The sequence below is a fragment of the Clinocottus analis genome, unplaced genomic scaffold (genome assembly GCF_023055335.1).
Source record: "Clinocottus analis isolate CAN_PGR_092001 unplaced genomic scaffold, fCliAna1.0.p SCAF_5, whole genome shotgun sequence".
NCBI classification, from domain to species: domain Eukaryota; kingdom Metazoa; phylum Chordata; class Actinopteri; order Perciformes; family Cottidae; genus Clinocottus; species Clinocottus analis.
This window is the reverse complement of record NW_027176207.1, coordinates 10,907,261-10,934,465: the sequence shown is the minus strand read 5'-3', so window position 1 is coordinate 10,934,465 and position 27,205 is coordinate 10,907,261. Positions and strand designations below refer to the sequence as shown.

General features: G+C 38.9%; 2 protein-coding genes across 5 annotated transcripts in view; both read right to left on the bottom strand.

Moving 5' to 3' along the window:
- Positions 1-16,483, bottom strand: part of fryb (furry homolog b (Drosophila)) — a 59,356-nt gene extending 42,873 nt beyond the window's left edge. For 2 of the 4 annotated variants that reach the window (XM_068601335.1, XM_068601337.1), the window contains exon 1: positions 3,017-3,378. In XM_068601335.1, the coding sequence (XP_068457436.1) occupies positions 3,017-3,089 (73 nt within the window). In that variant the 5' untranslated portion in view covers positions 3,090-3,378. Of the gene's footprint in view, positions 1-3,016; positions 3,384-16,346 lie in introns of those variants that run through there. The other 2 variants (XM_068601338.1, XM_068601339.1) reach the window with 2 other exon arrangements.
- Positions 16,484-17,612: 1,129 nt separating this feature from the next.
- The window catches only part of rxfp2a (relaxin family peptide receptor 2a), a 32,706-nt gene continuing 23,113 nt past the window's right edge, over positions 17,613-27,205 (bottom strand). The window contains exons 13-20 of the mRNA XM_068600499.1: positions 26,119-26,190; positions 25,949-26,020; positions 25,533-25,762; positions 23,428-23,573; positions 22,526-22,621; positions 21,737-21,905; positions 19,990-20,208; positions 17,613-19,874 (exon numbers count right to left, since the gene is read on the bottom strand). Of these exons, the coding sequence (XP_068456600.1) occupies positions 19,609-19,874; positions 19,990-20,208; positions 21,737-21,905; positions 22,526-22,621; positions 23,428-23,573; positions 25,533-25,762; positions 25,949-26,020; positions 26,119-26,190 (1,270 nt within the window). The 3' untranslated portion in view covers positions 17,613-19,608. The remainder of the gene's footprint in view (positions 19,875-19,989; positions 20,209-21,736; positions 21,906-22,525; positions 22,622-23,427; positions 23,574-25,532; positions 25,763-25,948; positions 26,021-26,118; positions 26,191-27,205) is intronic.

The window sequence follows — 27,205 nt, the reverse complement described above, 5'->3', positions numbered from 1 at the left end:
TGGAGGTCACTCTCTTACATACCCACCACTCCCACTGACCCCTACAAGTGCACACACACGCAAACACAGACACACTCACAAAAACACACACATACACATGTACGCAATCATTTTCTGAGGAACACAGTGACAAATCAGGAAAACTAAGTAATGTGATTAAACTAAAATGGAAATGGGACTGATCTAATTCAGAGAATATCAGGTTGACTCTAAACAGAGATAATCCGGTAAGGCGTCTATGTGACATAATTTAAGACGTGAATGCGCGTGTGCGCCTCGGGGAGAAGAAATGAGAGTAGGAAGATGTAACGTGACCGATAAAGCTGTTGATATTGCACACCCAGGACTTCCCAGGACTCTCGTAGACATTTGTATGACTCAGCATTTCAAAAGATTAATCAGCAGTAATCTGCCATGTCATTACAATTTAAACTTGATTTAATTACATTTTATATCCTAAAAGGTTTATTTCATACCGAGATGTCAAAAAGAAAGATGAGAAAGAAGCAGATAGAGAGCAGAGATGGGGAGGATGTCGTAGACCTGCAACACTGACCGGTAGTCAATTAATCAATGTACAAAATATGTATCAGCAACTATTTGGATAATAAAAAATAACGCTCCTTTGTACCAGCTTCTCAAAGTGAGGTTTGAATGCTTTTCTTTGTCATACACGACAGTAGGGATGTAGTAGAATATGGATGCACTTGAATATCTTAATATTATTATGATGCTGTGTGGATTTTAAAAATCACAGTCCCTAAACATCCAACATCATAGCACTATGTTTTAGTGCAATTTGATCCACTGTGTGCCACAGATCTTTGTTACTATCCCACAATCACATTTTTTTTTAAAACTATTCATGAAAAAATTATAGTGACAAATGCAAATGCAGATTTGATGCATATGGCGGTGTGCTCTTTATAGATGAAAATATTTGATTTTATGAATCGCAAGATTTTGCCTTGCTCACAGTCTCGCTAAATATTTAATTGTAATCCCTGAATATGTATCATATCGCTGGATTCTTACCAATACATAACCCTAAACAAAAAGGTAAAATAAATACATTTGGGGTTTGAGGTGGTTGGACACAAGATGAAAAATGTAACCACTTTCCAGACAAAAAAAGCATAAACCAAAGCTAAAATAATTTGTAAATTGATAACGTAAATACTTACTTCTCACTAGAAGAGAGACTACTTCTCATCTAGACCTCCATCCATCATGTCACACCAACTAACAAGCATACTGAAGTGATGAATCAGGACAGACATGTACACACAAACACCACCTGACTCATCAAGAACACAGCTTTCGAACTTATGTCATCACAGAGGTTTGAATCAAGACCCCAGGATATTAGTCTGGGTTGGTAAGCATCGTAACAAGTTTTCTAGGCTTGTAAAAGGATCAATCATTCTCGCATAGCTTGTATAGTTTGTTGGCAGCACAATGAGTCATTTTAAAAAGCACAGGCAATTACCACAAACACACCGACTGCCCCCGACAAGACCGAACAGAACCAAACCTGAATGTTGCAGAGGTAGCTCACAAATACTGAAAATGCATTTGATAAATGTATTCTGGCATTTTCATGGTGTTACTGTAGGTCCTTTAGTCGGTCAGTTATGGCACCTTTAACTACAACAAAGGTAAACAAATACGCTTGAACACAAGTTTATTTAAATATACAAAGTGAAAATGTGACATATAGCTAAAAATAAGAATAATTTTAACATTATTTTAACTTGATGAGGTCAGCTATTTATCTAGCAATTTCCTTCGATAAGTAACTCATGTTGGAAACACAAACCTAACATGAACCTATCAGGCCTGTTTTTTGCCTTTCAAGCCTTCTGACTGCATTCATCATCATGACCTTGGGGCAGACAAACCCATAAGCGACTGAATTAGGTCCTATAGCTGAAAGAAGCCAGACCTTAAATGAGGAAACGCATACACCATCTCCTCAAGGTTCCTGTAATTTCTTTTTTTTTAATGATATCACATAAATGGCTGACGGGGGATCCATCGACGCATCCTCTGCAATTCATCTGTAATCCTTAAACCAACATAACCCCCTGCTGACAGTAACCTTCAGCACACGCCTAAACAGCTTCCCTGCCGACCACTCACACAATACCAATTATATGGCGTCTGATGGAGGGGGACACATACGACACAAAGATCATTTAGCAAATATTGCACATTGAAAGGCATCTATCACTTTTAGACGTCTCACAGAAAGGTCCCAACACAAAAGCAGTGTCCCAGTCAACACAAACAAATGACAATGACAGGAAAGCCTACAGTCTGAAGAAAAGAAACATAAAAAGGGAAACTACAGGCTGCATGGTCACAACTATATTAGAGCCCCAGTGGTAAAACAGCTGTGCTTTTTACTTAATGTCCCGGCTCATAAGCCTATTGCTGAAAGTGGTGAAAGTACAGCATGTCCAGTTGGCGATAGTCAGGGATGATGTTGTTGTTGAGCGTTCATCCCCGACTAGCTCAGCGTGACATACAGTAGCTTCACTTTCTGTTTAGTAAACACTCACCCACTGACTGACTGGAGGACTGATTAAGATGATTTTACTTGTTTGTCGACAGCACACGTAAGCTTGACAGAATAATAAAACATGTAAACATGATCCTGTGTATTTAACTTTTAGTGCTGGCACGAAGATTAGAAGAAATTCAGAGACTGACTTCTGCTTTTACAGAATAATATGCTGTACAATTCAGAGTAAACTAATTTACACTCAAAACAAACCCTGGAGCTGTTTTCTCTCCCTTCCATTATTCCATTACGTAACATTGCCAGATATTGACAGTGTGGATCATGCTGCATGCTGCCTGTTTTTCAGTCTCATCCACTAACACAGATCAACAAAACAAAATATGCGTAGCTGGAACACTGCAGGATCTACTGACTGCTAGTCGTCGCGCATCACACATTTGTTTGGCACACCGGCATCAACAACTGATGTGGTAGCTGTACTGTACTCACTGCCTCCTAAGGACTTGAGCAGAGACTTGATGCTGATGTCAAAGAAGCCCGAATCCTGCTGGCTGGTCGCCATGGCTGCAGAGGCTATGTCGCCACGGTGACAGACAGCAGAGGGAGGACCGGACGGCAGGATGAGGCGTTGCGGACAGAGCAAGTGAGAGAAAGAGGAGTGCGCTCTGAGAGAGAAAGACTGGGATGCGGGTGGGCAGCCAGCGATGCGGATGTTGCGGCTGTCTGTTGCTGAGTGTGTGTGTGTGTGTGCCTTTGTACGTGCGCATGTGCACAAAACAGAGTGTGTGTGTGTCAAAGAGATAGAATAAGAGAACGGCAATCAGCCTCGCCTGCGCTCTGTATTGCTATCTTGCTGGCTAACACTCCCCATCCCCTCTCTGTTTTGCTCTCTCAGGACAGTGATACACAGATGTTGGTAGATGCCAGCAGCCAATCCTCTTAGAGGAAAGACACAGAGAGAGGGAGGGAAACGGAGGGAGGGAGAGAGAGACAGAGAGAAAGAGAGAGAGAGAGAGAGAGAGAGAGAGATAGAGAGAGAGAGAGGGAGGGATGGATGCAATAACGTACAGTAGATGGTACTGCACAGGGGGGAATGTGGGGAGGAGTGAGGGACAATGATGAGACAGTGGGAGGAGGGATGCTGGAGAAATTAAGATGAGAGAAACAAAAGAGACATAAATCGAGTGTTTCCTGATCACTTTTGTTTCCGTTCTGCCTTGCAATTAGTGATCACCAATCATTGACAAGCAGTCCGTATCAACAAATAGTCAGGAACAATAATAATGACAGCACTGCCTCAGATGATCATCTGAGTATGAAGTGGTGCGGTGTCCAAAATCACTCCTTATTCACCATATGGTGCACAATAACAATAGATGTAGTTTAAGGGGGAATTTCAATGGAGGAGACTTGTGTTTACATGACCATTTGGTTGTATTTGTGTTGGACAGAGGAGTTCTAATATAAAGCATCCAGACAGTATCAAAGTGTGTGTGTGTGTGTGTGTGTGTGTGTGTGTGTGTGTGTGTGTGTGTGTGTGTGTAAATACTAATACATAATGCATTAGTTAACCACCACTGTAACAGACATGCTCCCATGGGAATTAATAGCTTCCACCTGGGGGCGGTTTACTAATTAGCTTCATTTTAAGTGTGGGTGAGTGGTAGGGGAAAGGGTTTTGGGAGGTTAAATCTGGCTGGGAAATCCTAAACAGTAAAGGGAATGAAAATCTCCTCCATCTTGTTACAAGTAAAAAATAAGTCTTTTAAGAATCTTAAGGCTGAATTATACTTCTGCAACTACAACTGCGGCTGGCCACGCAGTTGGATTGACGAACTCGTTTTGGTTTATAGTGCCTGTGCATTTTTCATACGCCAGAACAGTAGGTGGCGCAACGACCGTTTAGAGTCGACCTGAATACTGACGTTCACCGAGATCTCCCTCCAGGAATTCACCTCCATCTGCGTGTCCTTATACTCCGTCAGACGGGTTATATAAATGCTCATATTTGCGGACCTCTTCAGCCAAACGTTCTTCAACGGGATCCATTGTTTGTGTTTCTGCTATGGCTTTTGAAAACAGCGGTATTATGCTATGAAACCGGAAATGCGAGACTCAGAAAGGATGTGGTTAGCGGACCAATCACAGCCTTGTGGGCTTGCGTTGCTTTGACGGATAGTCAGAAATTTGGGGTGACGCACGCAAGCACGCAAAATGGCCGATCTGACCACGCAAGTTCGGCCATGCGTGTCTTGCATGCTTGCGTCTCTGCGTAAAACCCGAGTATAAATCAGTCTTTACAGAACTTAAAGATAGACTTGCTGCTGTTTGTTCCAATATAGACAGTTGTTATTTGAGAAAAAGACATCTGATGTGTAGGTGCGGTGCTAATTTGCTTTACCCTATCAACACAGGAGGAGGATGACGTGTCAGGTGATGAAATGACAGCAGTGACACACTGTAGGGTGGTGCTGCATAGTAAATGAACTTGATTGTATCATTTGTAGTAATCTCTATACAATGGTAAAGTTTTTTATCATGCTGCTTAGCTAAATCAACTCATTGGCAATAAAATGGGAGTTTTGTTTTCACGTCAGGTTCATGATACTGGCTGATTTTGCAAATATAGTTTCAGTCTAAGACATCTAACTGAAACGAAACATCTGCGAAACATCTCATCTTGGCTAGAGAGATTTTAATGAGTAAAAAAAATGTAGTTACTGGGCTTGCTTGATAAAACACCATATAACTATGCCTTTCACTGGTTTACCACTGCAGCCACTTTTAATGTGTTAATTACCTCCTTAAGTTACTATGTGGACTAACACCAACATTCACTAGCACTTTGCTTTCAGCTAATATTAACCTTACATTCTTGACGAATGATTTAAAGAGCTTCAGCATTGTTTCTCACAATTAGACAATGGATAGTGTAAATAAATGATCTCCCTTCATCTTAAACATTTACTTAGCTGTCCTCCCAATTGTCGCAAAGCAGAAATGTATGATGGCCATCACGGCAATGACGCTGTGGTAGGGTGACTATGAGTGGAAGTAAAAGTGGATAATTGGGGTCATCATGTAATTCCCTGGATGAACTGCAGAAGTGCCACAAGACATGTAAACGGTGAGGGAGGGAGAATAGAAGAAGGGGGAGAGAAAACGAGAGTGCGGAGAGGAGTGGAAAGTACATAAGTTACGGTATCATGCAAAGCGGTGACACACAGGAGGGCTACCGAGCACAAGATGGCCTGGTTCACATTAACAGACAATTACAGTCGAATCTCAAAGGAGGAGAAATATAGAAAAGAACTGCTGCAGGCCTATTCCTGTCTGCAACTTGTGCTTACTCCATTACAGTCCGGGGCCAATCACTATCAGCAAATAACAATTTCTGCCTTTGTGTTAACCTGCTTACTTAATTAGGTTAATTCAGGCAAGTTGACAATCACAGTAAAGTAAACCAAATCTGACTTTTAAATTGTCTTCCTGCAACTGAGCATGTTTTTTTGTGTATATACCCTCCACCAAGCAGCTGAACTCAAAGATGATTACTGAATACTATTTTACCATTCTTTATTATCTCAAACCACCACAACCTCATCTCTTCTTACCTAAAAGAAAGTATGAACACGACAAGTATTACCGTTTGTTGACCCTATTTCTCACATTTCTTATTGGGTTAAAAAAGCTACGTCGGCCAGCTGTGGGACCATGGGAGGTTTCAGTTGTTATGCATTGGCAAACTAAACATGATGACCCAGGTAGTTTTTGTTTGAGTGTGGAAGCTGCGGACAAGGCAAAGTAAGAGCAACATTTCTTGCAGGATTAAATAGCAAAGTCAAGAAAAATAGAACAGAGAAATGTGTGAGCACAAAGTGTTTGTTTGTGCAACTCATCTTCTCATCTATTTAAACTCAGGACATATAAAGGGAATAGGGACATATGCCACAGAATGACACATTTATTCAGCTTACGAAACAAAGACATAGACGCGCACACACACACACACACACACACACACACACACACACACACACACACACACACACACACATACACACACACACACACACCCTTATGGAGGTCCTAGGATTCCTCACATTCTGAGCAGGGGCCTGGGCATGCCAGCTGTTGGAATGCGACTCTTCCACACAGACAGCAGCACACACCCCTACATGCACACATACGTACACACATATATACACTGGACTCTTATGACAAGAGCTTGTGGGTGATAACTGGTTGATCACAACACAGCAAATGGGTACACAAGCGCACACACAGACACAAACAAACACACACAAATAGCCACATATCCACAGAGGGACTGTTTGAGGGTCACAGTTCACACAGCGGTGTCTCCTTGACACAGCTGGGCTGATCAAATAGATAACTTAAGTGAAGAATGTGTGTGTGTGTGTGTGTGTGTGTGTGTGTGTATGTGTGTGCATGCATGTGCGTGCGTGTGCGTGCATGTGTGTGTGCCAGTAGTTTTCATGCCAGGCATACCTGCCTCACCAACATCAAAGCCTTACGTATTATTATTATGCACATTATAATAGCATAGAAGCCCCATAAAAGTACATTTCTATTGTGTTGACAATTTGAATTTTATGATCTATGTGCTCATTTATTGAGAAGTATTTTTTCCCTGAAAGACATGTTTGCGCAGGTAGTATTTTGTTTCACAGGAACCACTTCAGACCTCTCCTTTCCCTGTAAAAATATATGTTGTCAGATACAAAACGAGTTCCTTTCTCATCTCTCTGACATCACCTTTTTAGTTTCACAAGCACAAGTTTATTCTAGAGACACATTTGAACTCTTAAGTCTTCATTTACTCATCTTCACTATTATTGACTGTAATGTTAAAGGATATAAAAGATTATTCTGTTGAATAATGGTATCAGCCAAATAAAAATGTGGTCGAAAGTGTGGGGCTAAAACTAAATACCTGTGCCCCCCCCCCCCCTTCTCTCTCTATAATATGGATTAGTGGAGTAGTTTTGTGCCATTTTCTCAAAACAGAGAAGGTATCACTTTTCACAGGAACCACAACAAAGACACTTGTCAAGTCAAGTTCTCAATTCACAGCATAGAGGAACAGTGTTGTGGCATACATGGAGAGACAGAGGGGGCTGAACAGGCAAGAGATCTAAAACATTTACAAATCCCAGTTGGAGGGTGCGGGAGGGGAGGGGGGGGGTGAGGACCATTATGTCAGCTGGATGTTCCACCAGCCTTTCCACCATTTCCAGCATGAGAAAACCACTCAGGTCATTCTCATTCAAACCAACTAGGAGGCTAACTAGGCTAATTGTTCTCTCAACTTGTTGTGTTCACTCTAAACAAACAAAAACAAAAGATCCGGAAGCTTGTCTGCACCTACCTCTGAAGATCCTTGTCCTCTTTCTGAACTTGGACTGGATCTTGGTAAACCTCCCAGTGAAGTCACTGGGCTCAAACATGTCCAACGACAGGGAGGCAATACGCTCCATAACTATCCCATCCTGGCCTTGGCTCTGGTGGTCCAGATCCTGATCCTGATCTTGGCTCAGAGAGTGGCCATTGTAGTGGTCTGAAGTGCTGCTTTCCACCCCAAGACTTGCAGTGCTTCCTACATCTTCTAGAGACATGTCTCTACAGAGCGCAGGAGCTCGCCCCACTCCTGGTTGTCTATTGTCAAAACCTGGCCCACCTTAGAGCTCGCAAGAAGACACTACATGATGGTTCTACAGTAGACTCAGCAGGAACAAACAGAAAGAACCATTGTTTGCTTTGTTTCAAAAACACAACTCTTAAAAGAAAAAAAAGATTCAAACTGTTCAGGTAGTCCTAAAAATTCCCGTTTCCGTTATCTTCATCTCGTTTTTGTCAGATTTTTGGTATCCAATTTCTTGTCTTTTTGATGACTTCATTCAATCCTGAGCCAGTGAGCTCATTGCTTTGTTGTTTCAGAGACACAGCTCTCCTGAGAGTTCAGGTTCTCCCCTCAAGAGTTTCTCCCTCTTGCTTAAGATACGACAAAATATCTCTGTTTCTTCTTTTGTTTGAGAGGCAAGTTTATGTTCTGTGAAAGTTCAGCTGTCATCACCTTATGCCTTCTTTTTGCTCCTGGCTTTGTTTGTTTCTCTCTCTCTCTCTCTCTTTCTCTTTCTCTCTCTCTCTCTCTGCCTTTCTCCCCGCTCTGAGTCTCTAAGACACTGCTGTGTGTCTCTGCTCTCAGGTGGTGAAGAAGGGAGGGATCCAATTCCAAGAACGCACCTTGATTGGGTGGTTTGGGAAGTTTGGGTGGTTCTCTTATCTCCTCTCCCTCTCACCTTCTTCTTTCACACTCTGGGGGTTTTTCCAACAACCCCCCCTCATGTCACTACGGACTGACAATAAGGAAAACATTTCCTTCTTGCTTACGCACCTGCTTTTTTTCTCACATAGTCCTAAAGTATATTTCCCTCTCACATAGTAGTAAAGACATATAGAATGGCATGCATGGGCTTGATTCAAACAGCCAACACATGGCATGTGGGTGTGAGTAAGCGCCAGAGTCTCTGCACTCACTGGTCGAGGCTGTTTAGCCAGTTACAGTAAACTCAATGTGTTAATGGTGTAGGATTACTGAGGGAAGACACACCCCTTTACAGAGGGGGGAAACAAAGCCAAACACAAACAGGAAGAATCCCAAACACACCGACACACATGCATTGTTTTGTGAAAGTCTTCATTAGCAGATGTATTTTAAAAGACAAAAAAAATAAATTAAAAAATACCAACAAAGTAAAACTGTAGAAGTTATTCTTCATGACAAAAAACTCAGAGATACCAGAATTGAATGTATAGGTCTCAAAACCCAAATGAGCTCTCTGCTAAGATAAAAGATAATCTTCCAGGAAGTAAAGTTCACTGTTTTGGTCTCTCCCTAATTACATGTGGTTCTCTAAAGCTGGCTAATCTTCCCTTATCAAGAAGACTTGTGCATTCCCCATCAACACTTTAAGAACCTATTGCGAAAGAAAAAACAGCAATGTTTTAACATCTTCCACATAAAGTTTTCTGTAAAAAGTAAAGAAAGACCATTTCACACACAGTCAAGGCACTAAACCAGTATTCATTCTTCAAAGGTGAATATACATAAACAATTGTCAGACACACTTTTGTTCATCTGCATCTTTCCCTCTAGGTAGGCTAGTTCGTGTCTCTCAGGAGGCACTTACCCCGAGGTGACTTCCTGCTGTATATGCCATTATTGTCATGACATCAGCTCCATTAAGTGCCTCACCCGAGAGCTCGTTTGTGTAGATTGGAAAAAAACAAATCTTTCACATCCTCTTTGAAAATAATGTCAAACAAGTTTGAGTAACTGGAATAAAACATGTGACAGTGAGTCTATGTGCAGCGTACGTAGAAGAACATGTCTGATAGACATCAGTCTTAAACTCTTTCTCTGTACTTTTCTGAAAACAAGTGAATAAATAATGTTGTTTTTCCACTTTTTCCTGTTTTAGAAGAAAAATCCCCTTCACTTGAGAAATTCCTCAGTACTAAAAACTTTTTTAAAATTTTCATTACATACTTCATATTGATGTCAGATAATTTCCTCACTTCTTTATATAAAGAGTGAGATGTTTACATGTTTTACAATTTCTACAGCAACCATGTGGCGCAGAGATAGTTAAGGGTGGCAAACAAGCTGAGGGAGGCACTGTGCCAAAGTCAGTTAGAGAGGCGTGCCATCCCCTCGGGGAGTACAACAGCCAAGTTTTAAGACAGACACACACACTCTTACACACATGCATGCACAAACAGGAGATTGTTTTTTTTTCCTTTCATTAGCTGACAACTCTGACCAACCGATGAAAGAAAACACACAGGTTACCCAATCATCTTCAGGAATGTGTTGGCAAACAAAAAGTAGAGCGGTGATGACGGCTGTCACGAGACGGCAGCAAAGACAAAATATGCAAACCACATATTTTAAATAATATACTACTGATAATAAACTGATAGAAAATGTTGCATTTCGGATATTTTGACTGATGCCTGCTGCATCTGGGTTCTTTGACAAGCTCTGTAGGTTTGTCACTTTTTAAGTTTGCTTGAGTATTATTACCAGATTAGTTAGTTAGTCGTGTTTATAAGCAGTAGGTCAACTGCTGACATTCTCACTCCTGATACACAGAGGATAATCCCATCTATTCTTCCCTTTGCACATTTTTTAAACTGTCGACAACACTGATCTGAGACACACAATATGCATTAATGACTAGATTAAAATAGATATCATAATCTGTAGAACACAGTCTAATAAATTATCTACGATAAATCATTATTTTTAATTCACATACCCAAAAATAAATCCCTGAAGGTTAATTCTCACACCACATACGTCACTTAAAATCATAATTATTCAATTTGTATTATCTTGACTTCTTTTTTGGGGGGTTTAGTGAACAGATGTTGCACATAAATCAGCCTGAACTTGAATTATGAGCAAAGCACTGCCTTCTACCAGCTGTACAGACATGCTTTGGGTGACTGGGAGAACCAAACACACCCAAACATGCATACACACACAAACCACAGGCTGACAATCTGGATAAACAGCAACAGTATCTTAATAACTATGATTTCTCTGCTACCTCCGCGCCTATTCAGTCATGCATGACTTTCTTTGTCTGTCCCATTTTACTTAGTTCTTTATCCAAACCCCATCTTTCTCTCCGATCCCATCAGTCTCTATTCTATTATATCAGATGGTCTCCTGTTCTTTGGAGCTGGAACTAGAAAAAGGTTGACATGACAAAGACATGTGACGAAGACACAGTGGTGCCAAACAAACTGAAATGTAAAACTATTTCCCCTCCCAAGCAAAAACGGTTTAAGTCAAAAGGAGGCCACAAGGAATGTGCCATTGATTTACTTGTCATCGTCATAAGTTTGTGTTTTAAATGACCTGTCAAGTAATTTAAAAATGTACTAACTCTGTGTTATTCGTTTGGGTGGTGGAGCTACCTGATAGTTTACAGCTGGGTCATAAATTGGGCATTTAAGCATATTGCAAAAAAGTGTGTCCTTGAAAAGAAAGTATTCTGTACAAGATGCTATTAGCATACACTGCACACCTTTTTTCGGCTGTGTTTTGTTATTTTGTCTTCCATTAAACACTCGGAAACAACCTCACCCCATGAACCACTTCTTCTCTGATTTTCATCCCTCCACTTATCATTTAAATTGCACCGTCTGAGACGAGGAGACACCTTTTATTTCTTCCGTCACTCAAATATGCTGTCAGGTTAACACAGTTTCAAAGATCGTCCCGGATGCGCAGCAACCCGGTCTAACAGGAGGGCATTTATAAGCAAGTTTACTTTTCGCTTATGCACTTCAGCAAGACACCAGTTCAGGGGTTTACTGGGATGAAGGGTAAAATGAATGATAGGGTTGCCTCACCGCAAAAAAAACTATCAATCTTAACAAACAATGCAGCTTTGTATCACTAATATTAATGTTCTACTGACAGTTGTTCATTAGTAAACATTATTTAGTGCACATGTTGAGTACTCAACACCAGCATAGTTAAATACATGAAGACAGTGTTTTTAACATTTTATATGTTTATATATTGATTTTTATATAAATGACTGATCTATCATTGGACATTGTCAGTGTATTGGCATTGAAATTCAGAGGTCTGGAACCAGGCTCGGGCAGCAGTATCAGGTATAAAACAGAATCTAAACTAAAATGAACTGAACATATTTTTCATCACATAGAATCAAATGTAACAAGTTTAAATAATTGCAAAACAAATACTACTACAAGTCATAGTACAACTTAAACTGTTCACGGTAGACATCAAGCCTCCACACCGGCTCTACAATGGTGCCCCCTTGAGCCCGTTAGAGAAATAATTCTGCTTCTGCCTTTCGTCACATTTTTGATACAGTCTTAAAGACATCTTCAGAGACACTAATTGACACAATATTTGTTTTTTAATACTCATCTGTTCATTAGTAAGAAAAATCCTCATGGGGGGTTAAAAGACAGTTCTGAGGGTATAAAAGTTAATTTGTGTTTGTTTGTCAGGACTAAGCGGAGGAAATAAAACATGACGACTCAAAATAAAGACAAAGGACTTTTGTTTTGGACAAAGAGACTCCCAGTTTTTGTTTGTTTTTTGTTGAGTTTTAAAACTCAATGAGATGTTACAAAATCTTCAATCATTGAAGGAAAGAGGGGGGATATGCACTCCCACAATTAATGATTCAGGCACAAATATTAGCCCTAGATTATATGTGCCCATGCAAACACTAAGCCCCCCAGCCTTTGCATGCATGCATGCATATATATATATATATATATATATATATATATATATATATATATATATATATATATATATATATATATATATACACACACACATACATATACATATATGTATATATATATATATATATATATATATATATATATATATATATATACACATATACATATATATATACATATATATATATATATATGTATGTATATATATATATACACACATATATGTATATATATATATACATATATATATATATATGTATACATATATATATATATATATATTTATATATGTATATACATACATACATACATACATATACATATATACATATATATGTATATATATACACACATGTATATATATATATATATACACACATGTATATATATATATACACATATATATATATACATATATATATATATGTATGTATATATACATATATGTATATATACATATATATATATGTATACATATATATATGTATATATGTATATATTTATATATGTATATACATACATACATACATATACATATATACATATATATGTATATGTATATATATACATACATATATATACATATATATATATAATATATATGTATATATATATACATATATATGTATATATATACACACACATGTATATATATATACACACATGTATATATATATATATATATATATATATATACACACACACATGTATATATATATATATATACACACACATGTATATATATATATATATATATACACACACACATGTATATATATATATATATATATATATATATATATATATATATATATATATGTATATGCATCTCTAATTTGCAGACTAATGCATCTGCAAATAGCCTCAGTAAAACAACATTCCCTGACTAATTATTGGATCGTCCTGAAATCAAATCCTAAAACAAACACACCAAAACGCACAAGTCAAGTGAATAATTATCAACGTTATCAACGTTTGGATAGCTACATCCCAGAGGCTCAACCAGATTTATCTGATTATTTAAAGTATAAGAGTTATTCTGTTAGCAATATTCAGACGATGAGCTCAACCATAAAATAAGCACTTATCTCTTCCACAACAGCATCTTAGGCTAAGTCAAATAGGGAGTGTGATGGGAAGGAATGCAAGTGTGATGTCTCTGTTTGGGTGGACTTGTGTTTGCCTGGCAGAAACACTGGGTTATGTAAGCCAGTGGGAGTGAGGTGCCGTCAGGTATCTATGGAAACGATGACAGTGAGGAAAGATAGTTTTTCAGCTGAGACTGTGCTTCGACAGGCTGTAGCGAGGGGGAGAATGAAGCTAACAACAGTATAGTGAACTTAGTGATCAGTGGCATGCACACATCACTGAACCATAGAGCTAAAATAGCGCAGTGTGTCACTGGGTAGAAATTTGACCATGAGCTTGAACCGTGACTTAGACTAACAAGACGCATAACAAACCATTCAACCACAGTGTCACTGCCTGGAGCCAAATATGTTTGTCACAATGTTATACTCCCTCCATCGCTTTCCCTGTTTCCTGTCCCCCTCAACTGTCAACCAACCACTAAAGATATAAATAATACATTTAAAACATGCATATGCTGTAGGTATTGTAATCTCGTCATCAGGATTAGATGGTTTGTTAACCATGTCTTAACATAGAGAATAGAAGATTGGCATTGCTGCAACAACACTGCACTATTATAATGTAACTTTTATAATAGGGTGTAGAATACAATTGTGTAATTGTACAACTGGAGACATTTCACTATCCATCTCGGTATAGTCTCTTTTATTGTCATGTCTGACATCAAGTGCACAGACTGCATGGTACAACTTAAAGAAGCTCAAGCATTGCTACATACTACACGGGGGACTTTCTATAAAAATGGAACAATTCTTGACGCATGGTTAAAAAACCTGCTTGTGGTGTGGTTAATCTTGCACTATAGCTACCGAATAACCAACCCAGAGCACCATAATACACCTCTACATGCTTACCCACATACATGTGATAAGATAAAATTACTACATCTAAGTGAAGAGAAAATCCTCACATTCCTTAAAACGCTTTAGCATCATGCGGCACCACTGAATTCTTGCTCTTATAGTTATTCACAATACTTTAAAACAACCAGTGACAATTTTCTGATAATACTTTAGGACAGTACCTCAAAATTAGTCAGGGGAAGAGGAGAGATATCCTAAACTAGGTTTTGTCAATTGAGAACAGATAAGGGAGTGAGGGGAAAGCATAGCATGACACACATGACATGCTGTCTGTGTGTGTTACTTAGTCCAGACACAGAACAATGGAGTTAACTGGGTCGCCGTGGCTGACTAGCCGGGCCAAACAGCTGGAGAAATGGAGAGGGAGATGATTGAGTTAGGAGGGGAGGAAGGGTGAATAATTAGGAGGAATTGGCTTAAAATAGGAGCATGAACAGATCAGGTTGGGAAAGAAAACCATAGGCAAATGGAAGAGGTAGATCATTCTGATACCTACTAATTAACTTCTCAGCAAGCTCCCTGAATGTGGCTTTCCAACCAGCACAATATCAACCCAATCAAAAAATGTATACAAAAACAATATGATTCAGTTTTGCCAGATGACAAGAACTGAAGCAGGTCCACAGTGAGGGTGGTGCCGGCTATGTGGCTGTAAATATATATATATATATATATATATATATATATATATATATATATATATATATATATATATATATATATATATATATACACAAGTGCATGTAAATAATAAATGCTGTAACACTGGCTTTCTCACACAAAATATTCAGGCTGACTCCTGAGCGTCTCAGCTGCTGAATATTAAAGTGCACAGCCACTCAGGCGGGATGATGTGCACCGTTGGACCATAACTGATGACAATTTGAAGGCTGTGTTAATCCACAACTAGGTAATCATCTTCACAATGTGAGGAAAACATCCCATCTGTGAGTGATCCAAAGGCTCAAACATGGCCTTTGACATTGATTTAGGTTATATTAAACCACGAGATGTTATTTATTAAGCCCCCCAAAAAGCTGTATTCGTTAGCAAATAGCAATGGTGACTTTGGTTGGTTGTAAGCTAACGTTACCTAGCTGGCAGCTAACATGCAATTTGGCATTATCTCTCACCGCCATCGCCAAGTGTGTATATACAACCCCCGTCAACATGAAGACTGTTGCTGCCTCACAAAGCAACGCGGCATTGTTCGTTGTGTGCGCGCCGCCGAGGAAACGTGGAGCGTGTTTAGGTTAGTCACGTTTTATTTAGTATAACGTAATGGAGTCGACTACTATAACCAGCTATGCCATGTAGCTAACTCGGTAACGTTAGCCGACGAGCTAGTTCAAGCCCCGGTGGTAGTTATATCGATGTTTTATGGAGACGTTGCTCGGTTGCCTTTGTAGTCAACACAGCGCCGTCAAACACCATCAGACACAGCGTTAACGTGACATTAAACTCAACCGTACCTTTTCTGCGTCGACCTTGGCGACTACAGGATCATATCCAGGCTCTGGCTCTTTGTTTACGTGATTTAGTGGCCTGTTTTCATCAATCCGTCTCGTCTCTCTCCTCCGGGAGTCGTGCCGCCCCGGCTGACAGCGCTACTGCTCAGGATGACAGGGCCCCGCCCATAGCAACCAATTAGAGGCCGAGGTTCTGGTAGTTTAGGCGAGGCACGTTTTCTATTGGCTGTCGGCGGTGTTCATCAATGTGTCGCTAGGGGTGCAACATGGTCCAAGGACAGGACACCTGCCACGGAAGGATGCTGAACACCGCAGGTGCGGTCAAATCAAGTGATGAAAGGACTGTCGAAAAAAGAAAAGACATGTTGTGGGCATGACAGCAGATGCGTTTAGCACATGCATCTTCGCAAGCACATAAGAAAGTGAAATAGTCAGCTTCTCTTCAAGAATGCATTTGAGCGTATGTTTTTATTTTACATATTAATAAAAAGGCTTACTCACACAAATAAATAAGCATTTTATTTCATTTTAGGTGAGCCCTTTTTTAAATTAAATTCCATGTATTTTATAATGCATATCTCCTGATATTTCAAAAGGAGTAAAATGTATCAAACCAATTAATTACAGATGTTCCTTGATAAATTAAAATAGCTTAACATTGTATTCCCTACTTCATTCATTTAGCAATGTAAAGATACAATTTGCTAATATTCTTAACCAACTATAACTTTGATTAGGTTTTGGATGCTCATAAGCAATGTGTCAAAAAAATGTTTTGGAGTCAAATGATAGCCACTAATTTATGTAGGTTCTCAACAGTAGATTGACATTCATTTTGTAATACTAATATAATATAAAATATATAAATAATATATATAAAAAATATATATATAAAGAACCAGGAAGTGGGTCAGTGCTTCAAGTTCTCCGTTGGGTGCATCTAAGGAGCATTATCATTTTAGAACAGAATTGCTCGCTCAGCACATCTTATTTCAAGCATTGTGTGTGCGTGTGTGTTTGTGTGTGCATGTGTGCATGTGTGTGTGTGTGTGTGTGTGTGTGTGTGTGTGTGTGCATGCTAGTGACAAATGCTATTTGTCAGCTTGTTCTATTTTTAAAGCATTTCTTTTAGGTGTCATGTAGCAATTTATTGATAGCGTATTGCTCACATGAAGGGGCAAAGTGTTTTTATGTACTTCAAGTTTGTTTTTTATTAATCCAGTCAAAGAGCGATCTCTGTGTGGAAAACAATAGACAGAAAATCACCAACTTGACATCATCAGATACAATACATAACATACACAAACAAGACAGTCTCCTGTAACAAATTTTATACAACAAATATAAACCTGCACAGCATTATACGAAATGATAGTCCTCGTTTCATGATTGTGGGTTCCACTGCTCGGCATATGAATCTGTACACTTGGAAAACATTACTTGTCTCGTTCCTCTTTCACCATGATCTGGTTGTATATTACCATTGAATCAAAGCGACTGTGAAAAGGCAGCAAAAACAAAAGTATATGATACAGTTTATTAGTATAAAAAGTATAAATAGAGACCAGTGACAACAAATCCAAATTAAACAAAGTCCTCATAGACGAGTGAATTATAAAGCATGCTTTAACCAACCATTTAAATCCAGTTCAGGTCAGTCACACAATCAGGAGGTCTGAGCAATAAAAGTATCATTTAACATCAAGATGCTGCAGCATATTGGTTCAGGTTTACAATTAATCAATGCACATATTACCGTATTTTATATGTCTTTGTTTTCGTATTTTATTGTCCTATGACCCCCTCCTCCCTCTCCCCTCTTGAGTTTAAATTGAATTTACATGCAGATGGATTGCACAAAATATCATAGAACAAAGTCAGGAAGAAAAACAAATCACATTACACTCATTACATCAGCACAACATTACAAAAATAAGGCAAAAATGGGCATCAGTTTACATTCAGTGGGGAACAGGAAGCTGCTGCAACACATAACTGATGCACAACATTCATTCATTGTCGGTGGCTAAGTCTCTTTTACTTGTGTTTTTCTCACATTGCTTGGTCTCTCTCATATCTTTAAGTGCCTTGTACATGTAATTATAATCATGCCGTAAAATAAAACATTTAAATTCATATTGGCAAACACATTTTTACCTCTTGACATAAGTAAAGTCCAGTTTACTTTGTTGTTGTCAAAACAATCATTAAGGGTCAAATTATTTTAAATATATTAGTCATTTATCAAGATTTATGCAACAATTATTTGTTTAATGTGCAATTGAACATTAAACTTGTAGATTTGTTTCCTTAATTAAATGTGATGTGTAGAATATCTTTAACAATTTAGCGTTCAACACCGCATTACCAAGCTAATCAGGCAATAAAGCAAACAATGGATGGCGCCAGAGACATTAAAAGAAAGAAAAGAGAAGACAACAGACGACAGAGAGGAAGCGGAGAGCATAACAAATGTCATGGGTTATTTGCATAATTACCTTGAATTGTCTTTCTAATTTAAATCTAGATTGTTTTATAGATATTGAATTGTCATTTGCTGCATTTTAACTGCCGGATATAAAGAAAAAAAATGTGAGCTAGAATTCAGCATTTTAATGTATAACACGTTTTTGTTTTTGTGGACATTAACCACTGATTTGCAATTTCATTTGTACTATGACAGCATTATAATTACACAAAGCATAAAGTGTATGCAGTCTCTTTTTGTTTTGTTTGGTCCGTGAACCTATTTCTCAGCATAGCGCCTGAAGTTACATCTGTGACTCAGTGAGCTTTAACCTGTAATTCACTCCATAGAACGATGTCTGTGAGATCAGAGAGATATTTGACTACATGTCTCCCAGCTTTTTCTGTCCTGCTCTACCTCGATAATCTGACCAACGGGCCACTAAAGTACATGCATTCTAGAAAAGTACAATAAGCACTTTTCTTGCTTGATTTAAGACATTTTAAGTCCATTGAGTGATGGTCCTCTCGGTGGTAGTGAGATGTACAGAATCTGCTCATCTATCTTCTTTGTTATTCCTATTAGCACCAAACCCCAAAGTGCTGTCCCAGTGTGTATATATAGTACATCTTTAACAAATGTGAAGCACGTCAGCGCCTATGATTTTTAACATTGTTCAACTGAAAAGCCAGTTTCATTAAAGCAGTGCTACTGCCCTGTCGGAGGGTAAAGAAATAACCAGCAAAAGGAACCTAAACCAGCAGGTTTACAAAGCACCAGGGAAGTTCCTGCCTCGCCTCAGGCGTAGCGGGGATCTGCGCCGGTCAGGGACATTTGCTGGAGATAGCACGGTGGCTGGTAACAAGGAGGCCGCGGCGTCTCCATGAAGATTGTGGAGGAGGTGAGGCTTTTGCGGTCTTTTTTCATGATGTGTCTTCTCTGCCAACGACAGAGTAAGACCTCCACCTGCTCTCTGAAGAAGCTGGTGGTCAAGGTGTACAAGATGGGGTTCAAGGCACTATTGATGGGAAGGATGAAGATGACAACCCAGCTAGAGATGGTGCCTGAAGGAGAACATGAGTAGAGTCCATTTTTATATTTATTTATTATTCTATTAAATAAGTAAAGGATTCAAACAGTAGATCACTGATGTGTGGCAGCTGTGAAAGTATGACCTACCAGGTATCTCCACCTCCAATAGTGAGAGGACTTTCACCAAAAATATGGGAATCCAGCAGAGGGCATCAGAGAACACGATGAAGAAGAATCTGTTGGCCACAGCCACATCTCTGTGCAGGTTGCTCCTCAGGTCTGTGGCATTGACCCCAGTATTATAGATGGAGTAGAACATGCTGGAGTAGGAGAAGGCGATCACCAGGAATGCCACCAGGTTTAGGCCTAAAGAAATACACATGCTATTCACACACATAAATGCATGAGGGATATTTAGATCCTTTACTTTACATCCAATATGCAAATGTCAAAAACATTACAAATAAACATCCAGCAATAAAAATCCTACTAAATTAAAAGTCATATCAAAAGTATTATTATGAACATATACTGTCCACATTCTCAAGAAAAAAAGCAGCTACCACTAATATATTATGATACATTACACAGTTACATAGTTAATACTAAAGCATCAACGATTAAGCAATATTTTGATGTTGTAGCTGGTCGAGCCCGTTTTGATTACATCATACCAGTTGGATAGTTTAGGGTGGAGCCTTCTGCTGCTGTGAGATTATGTATGTTTCAGAGAAAGAAAAACAAACATCTGCTTCACATATTTGTATTATGCTATAGACATTTTGTGATATAATGAACGTTACGTCTTGGTGCCTCCAGCAACTACATAAATGAAACCATCTGAGAAATTTCCTGGATGTAATTAGAGAACAGTGCCGCAGGCAGCTCCCTGTTTGTTCCTATGAAAAGTGCTTATTAGTGCACAAAGCAAAACAAGTTAAACTTCCAAGTATATAATTCAGATGAATCTTCTGTTTTATGGGGCCCCGAGCAAGTGCACAAGCGTTTCCTTGAACTCTGCTTTCCATCCCTCAGTCTAGCCCAGAGAGTGAAGCCTTGTTCTCGGGCTCATTCCCAAGAAGGAAAATAACTCTGTATTTATTAGATCCATTAGAGGGTTTTACAATTTGTAGGGCCTAATGATTTGAAAAAAGTGCTTTTCATGCGCTCGTATGTGGAAGTTTACTTAAGAAGAATGATCCGTGATGCAAATGCTGGCACCCTTTTGAAAGGATATCCCCCATAATTTATTCAGCACTGTTGCCAGACTTCCGCTGGTCCTCAGTGAGAACATTGAGTTATACGAGCCCAGACTAATCACGAATTGCTGATGGAGCCATGGTGTGTGCGGAGTAATAGCCAAATCAAACATGCATTGCTCTTCCCTGTCCTGTTAGTTGATGGGTACACGCAGCAATGTTCCCTTGAATTCATGTTTTCTATATTTTCTTTGAACAGAAAAAATAAGCAATGTCAAATCCAGATGCACTATCTGCTCTTACACAGGTTCTAAGTGATGAATCCCACTTAGGTCTGTGGCGATTGTTTATTATTGATGTAATGTGCCCTGAAAACTATATTAGGGCTGCTGTGTTCTTCTTATGCTTTTTGATGAGATGAGATTGCTCTTGAAACTGACAAGGTGATAACATAAAGCTGCATCATATTCAACCATCCATCCTTACAAAAAATAATAACAATATAGAGAGTTTTAGTTGTCATGTCTCCATGATGAGCAAGTTAATGGCTCATTGGATTTAAAGCTCAGTATTTTTAATGCAGTTTATTGCAATCACTTTTTTTCATCGATAACAAACACACAAAAAAACAGCAGTCACTATATAATGAGTTATAAATATACACTAAATAAAAAAGTTTTTTTCCTTCAATTTACCCAGAAATATTCCTGTTGAATATCCTTTGGCGGTAGGTTTTTCTTGCCTGTCAGAGTGCAAGGGAAAGCAGACCCCATTACGTCCATAGTAGTTTCCAAACACATCCTCATTCATCAGTGGCACAGTGGCAATGATGAACCCCAGGAGCCAGATAGAGGCCAGGATCACCTGGCAGCGGGACGACAAACATGCTGTTAGGATTTCAAACGTGTGCATATTAAAGCCCACAATAAAAAAAAGCAAAGGCTACAGAGGGTTTCACAATAAGCGCACTAGCTGAGCACTAAGCAGAACAATAATAATAATAATAATAATAATAATTTTTTTTGTATTGCACTTTACAAGCTGAGAGCACAAAGTGCTTTCCATTTACAACAGATCATTAACAACTACAGCAAAATAAAAGCAGACGTAAAAGACTGTATAAAATACATTTGCAGATCAATCATTTAAAAGCATAAGAGGTAGTAAGGTGTAACTATTAAAATACACTTAAAATAATGTGGTTGCACAACAGAGATATATTTTAAAACAAATGAAAACAATAAATAATTGAGTAGCTCATCATAATAGCTCCTTCTTTTAAATAGAGGCTTACACAAGACATTAAATCCATTAATTTTCCACCATAAGGTTGAATTATTATTTTTACACCACACTGTGAAACGTGAACATTAAATCCATTAATTTTCCACCATAAGGTTGAATTATTATTTTTCCACCACACTGTGAAACGTGAAGACACTCAGCGGTCCTTACTTTAGTGTGAGTATTATAAAGTAGCTCACCAAAGTTTGAACTTTGCCCGGGCGCAGGTTGCTGAAGGGGAAGACAATGACCAGGAACTTCTCCAGAGTCAGGTAGGTCAAGAGGAGAACAGACACCTGAGGGCAAACATCCACATTGAATCGCACAGGACCGTAAATTCATCATAAACCACTTGCAGTAACATTTTTGATGACCATTTTACAGAGCATACCATAAACTTGTCGACTGATCAGAACATACCTCAGATTATCATTAATAACAAAAATGAATAACATCAATCGGCTATATTGTTGACAAAGAACACAGAGCAATGTGTGCTGATGCAGTCTTGAGCAACGGCTTCATGAAACCTCTTCCTGGTTTGTGTATTCAAGTGCTTTTGTGAAAGACAATTGAGACTTGAGAGTCAGCTGGTTTTGACAACAGGCACGTGTTCGGGTAAAAAATACCCAACGTTAGTGATAGAGGATATAAGAATTAAGGTGGATATTACCATTGCAGGGAGTCTGTCCTTCACCGGACGAGGCTCACGTGACCCGGGAACGGGTGGACCAAAGCACTCTTTCTTAGCTCGATTATTTTTATTTTTATTTATGTTACACCCGATTTTAAGCCCCTTTTCAGCGTCCCCCACGATACCTGTTTTTTGTTTCATGGGAATTTCTGTACGGTAAAATAAAATACAAATACTTAAATTTGCTTTGTATTGTTGTATTTTGTCATATTTTGATGAGAAGTCTATTTTATCAAGTACATTATATATCGGCTAAAATATACCCAGCGTTAGTGATGGTGTTACTATTGGTAATGTTAGTGTTTAAGGGTTGAACAAGGTTCACCTTCACACAGCAGATTAGTATGTTTGTGTGTGTGTGTGTGTGTGTGTGTGTGTGTGTGTGTGTGTGTGTCCATAACGAGTTACCTCTGAGGAGAGCATGGCCAGGAAGCCAATGGTCCGACACTCAACGCTCTCCATCCAGAGCAGGGCGTTACGATTGTATTGTCCGCGGAATTTCATATCAAACACCCCAATAAAAAACAGGTACACACCCATGAGGCAGTCTGCACCTGAAGAGATAAAGACAAGCATGAGTCCCTTTACGGAGGGCGGTGCCCCGCGTGGGTTTGATAGAGAAGTCCATCTGACAGCTGCTGGCACTGCAGACCCAACCTTTCTCCCTAAAAGACACAGCAACCATATTTCTACTCTTCATTGTTGGCGAGAGGGATCACTCACTCGGCGAGTCGCTGGGTTCACTAAGACATTTTGTTTATATTTCTAAATATTTCTTTTTTTGTATTCTGTAGACAACACAGAGTTGTCAGAGACTTGATACTTCAATCGCTTTAAAAAAAAAAGGGGGATAACAAGAAAAACATTTTTTCCCTCAAAAAAATGAGAGCTCCATCTTGAATAAAGATGAGAAAGCTGAGAGAACAGAGTAAAGCTGTGGGATGAGTCGACTGCAGAGGGAAGAGAAGTAAAGCAAGGGAGAGGCAGAGTGATGGGGGTTAATTAAAACTGAAAAAAGAGTCCAATACTGAGACAGAAGAGAGAGGAAACACATGGTGCTCATGAAGGGAGGTGTCAAAAGGCAAAATGTGGACTTTTTAGAGAAGCTCTTTGAAAAGCATCTCCATCCTTATTAAATATTTGAAGATTTAAGTCTTTTGAAGTGGCTGTCATTGATTTATAAACAATGCCTGTGTGCTACATGTATTGTTTTTGTTGGACTATGAATCCTTTTTGTTGGGTATTTTGAAATGAATGTTGATACTACCTCCAGGCCTCGTTAAAGCTGCAACTGTGTGTATTTTTCAAAAGTTTAAACTTAACCAAGATAGTAAAACTGAGAGTCATCATACAGTAGTTGACAGGAATAGGCAAGCCTGAAGATGTCTACATTTACTGTAAGATCATTCTGTGTTTTTTAAGATGTTGTATTCATTAATCTTAATCGTAAGGTGCCTTACGCAAGGTTTTTACAAATTTATATGATGATGCAGGAGAGATGTGGGTTCGTCGTTAATGTAAAACACATCTTCCCCTCTTCATTTTATTTTACACTTCTCTATAAAAATAAAAGAATTCAATGGGACAATATATGTCGGATAAAAAACAGAGAAAATGTCAAATGTATTGCATGCAAATCGTAACTATGAAGATCAAGATCATTACCGTCATTTCAAAGAACCAATTAATAATAGTTATTCTGCCGCGAAGGATTGATAAGTGAGAATAATTCCTGCAGTGACCACTGCTGAAGCTAACAACCTCAAAGCATCATAAACGCTACATATAAGATTTAACAAGATCTTGATCACTTGTAGGATTTAATTCAATGGAATAATTCAGAATGTTCTACATTCATTATTACAAATGAAATCATCAGCTGCATGAGGACGAGCTGACTCCGCTGCCTGTGTGACGAATCATCTGTGCAGTAGTTTGACCACTGCTTTACGAAGCCAGGCCGAGATGTCCTCGAGTCACCTAATCTGTTTTTTTTCAGGCTGGATTATTGTAATGTAACAGTGACAAGAACTTGCAAAGCAACTTGTTTTAATGACATACAAACATGTGGTTGATCTCTCACCAGGCTGGACTTATGAACTCCATTCAACCCTGTCTAATGTTTTAGCTACTGTCGGATGACTTACAGCTTTCTCGTTGATATTAAAGTATTCACCTCCAGACCTGATTATCAGTCTGGACTGCGAATACATTTTGACCTCATTATTTGCTGAATAAAATACAAAATATAGATGACAGCAGGGATTCAGAAGTTTGGACCCAGAATACTTTTTCTAAAGAACAGTTTGAAGATTCCCTTTCATAGATCCGCTTTTTTAGTTTCATCCTTGTGTTTTTTTTAATCCCACTACTATACTGTTGACCTTTTAGCACTGTTGTTATTATAATAAGGTTTACCTCTACCCTAACATGCAGGATGCTACATTTGTATTTGTATTTCTGTACTTCTGTCTGTATCGTATACCTGACAGGACAAAGGTGTGGTTACTCACAGCAAAGGACCTTGATGCAGGCAGCATGCAGGTTGTTCTCTGCTCGTATCAGTGACCTCATGCCGATGACAAAAAGGTTACCAAAGCAGGTAATAAAGGCCATGACCCAGACAGACACCCGCAGCACCATGTTAGCCAGCAGGTCCTCAAAGGAAGAGATGCCATCTGTGTTGGGCTTACAGGACCTGACATGAGGCGCATAGGAGCAGTACTGGAACGTCTTAAAGTAGCTGGCGGAGAGAAGGAGCAAAGGAAAACAGAGGGTGGTAGCAGAAGAAAACGAAGGAGAGAGACAGAGTTAGACGAGCAATGACACATGAGGGCCAAAAAAAAATATAGCGCAACATTACGTTGGATTATTCGGTGGTGACTGGATACATGTACATTTTGTGATACTTGTGTTGGAGTGCACGCACATGTGGGAGAGGTTCTTCATTGGAAGGAACATCTTAGTCTGGATGTCAGGAATCTCTATTCCCTCCAGCGCCCTACAAAAAACAGAACATATCTCAGCACTGAACAGGCTGTGTGTGTGTGTGTGTGTGTGTGTGTGTGTGTGTGTGTGTGTGTGTGTGTGTGTACTCACAGTGACTGAAGATTTGTCAGGTGGTTGAAGTGACTGGGGTGAATATGGAGAAGGGGATTGTGGGAAATATTTCTGCAACAAGAAACAGATTATAATGAGGTCAGCAAAGCATGCCTGGCCGATATGTAGCGTGTGGCTGAATGACAGTAAAGTCCAGATGTCCTTGGTCTATTTTGGCAATAGCAACAAGCTTTTTTGTGTTTTGTCCTGCTCCACACTGCCAACTACTGCACATTATGTATTTAAGTACTTTCACACTAACATTGCCCATTGGAGTTATACCTGTATAGTAACCTACAATGAAAATACAAAGTACAACCTTTCTGTGATATTGTTTGCATCAAGGCATTGCTGCTATTTCTGTGCAATTCATACCCGGTTTCTTTTACGTGTTCGAAATCAATTCACACCTGATTATTTCTCAAGTTACTTCTTTCTCCTATACAATAAAATACAATATTATATTATATTATTATTGGTGGATCGCTACCTCCAAGTGGGGACCACCTCAGTTGACTTCTATACAAAACAATACAATATTTTTGTATGCCTATTTCATCCCAGGCAGGCTGAGAAAAAAAAAATCAGCCTCTAATCAGGACTGTTTAATATAAGCTAATAATTATTTGGGCTCAACGCTATCGCCAAAAGCTACAATTATTATTTTTCATTTTGCACACACAATCTAACCATCAACCTATCTGTACTTATTCCTTTTTGATTTATTCTTTCTTTGAGCAGGTTATAACCTACTGTTTGAGTCATAATTAGTTGTGACACTATCGTCATATTTATTACCCTTGGGCCACGCATTATCTATAGTAAGCCGATTCCGCTCCAATAATATCCTCTAAACAATCTAAGGGTAGAGTAATGTTTTATTCATACTTAAAGTGCTTTCTGTGTTATTTGTATCTATTGAATAACTCTCTAATAAAGTGGACGCTACAGGCTGGACAGGCAGGTATGCAAAGCTGAGGTGTGTGAGATATTCATTCAGGTTTCAGGAGCAGTGTCCTAGTCAGGATGCGTGAACGTATTATGCAATATTTGTTTCTTCTGGAAGTGTTTGCAATACAGTGCAACT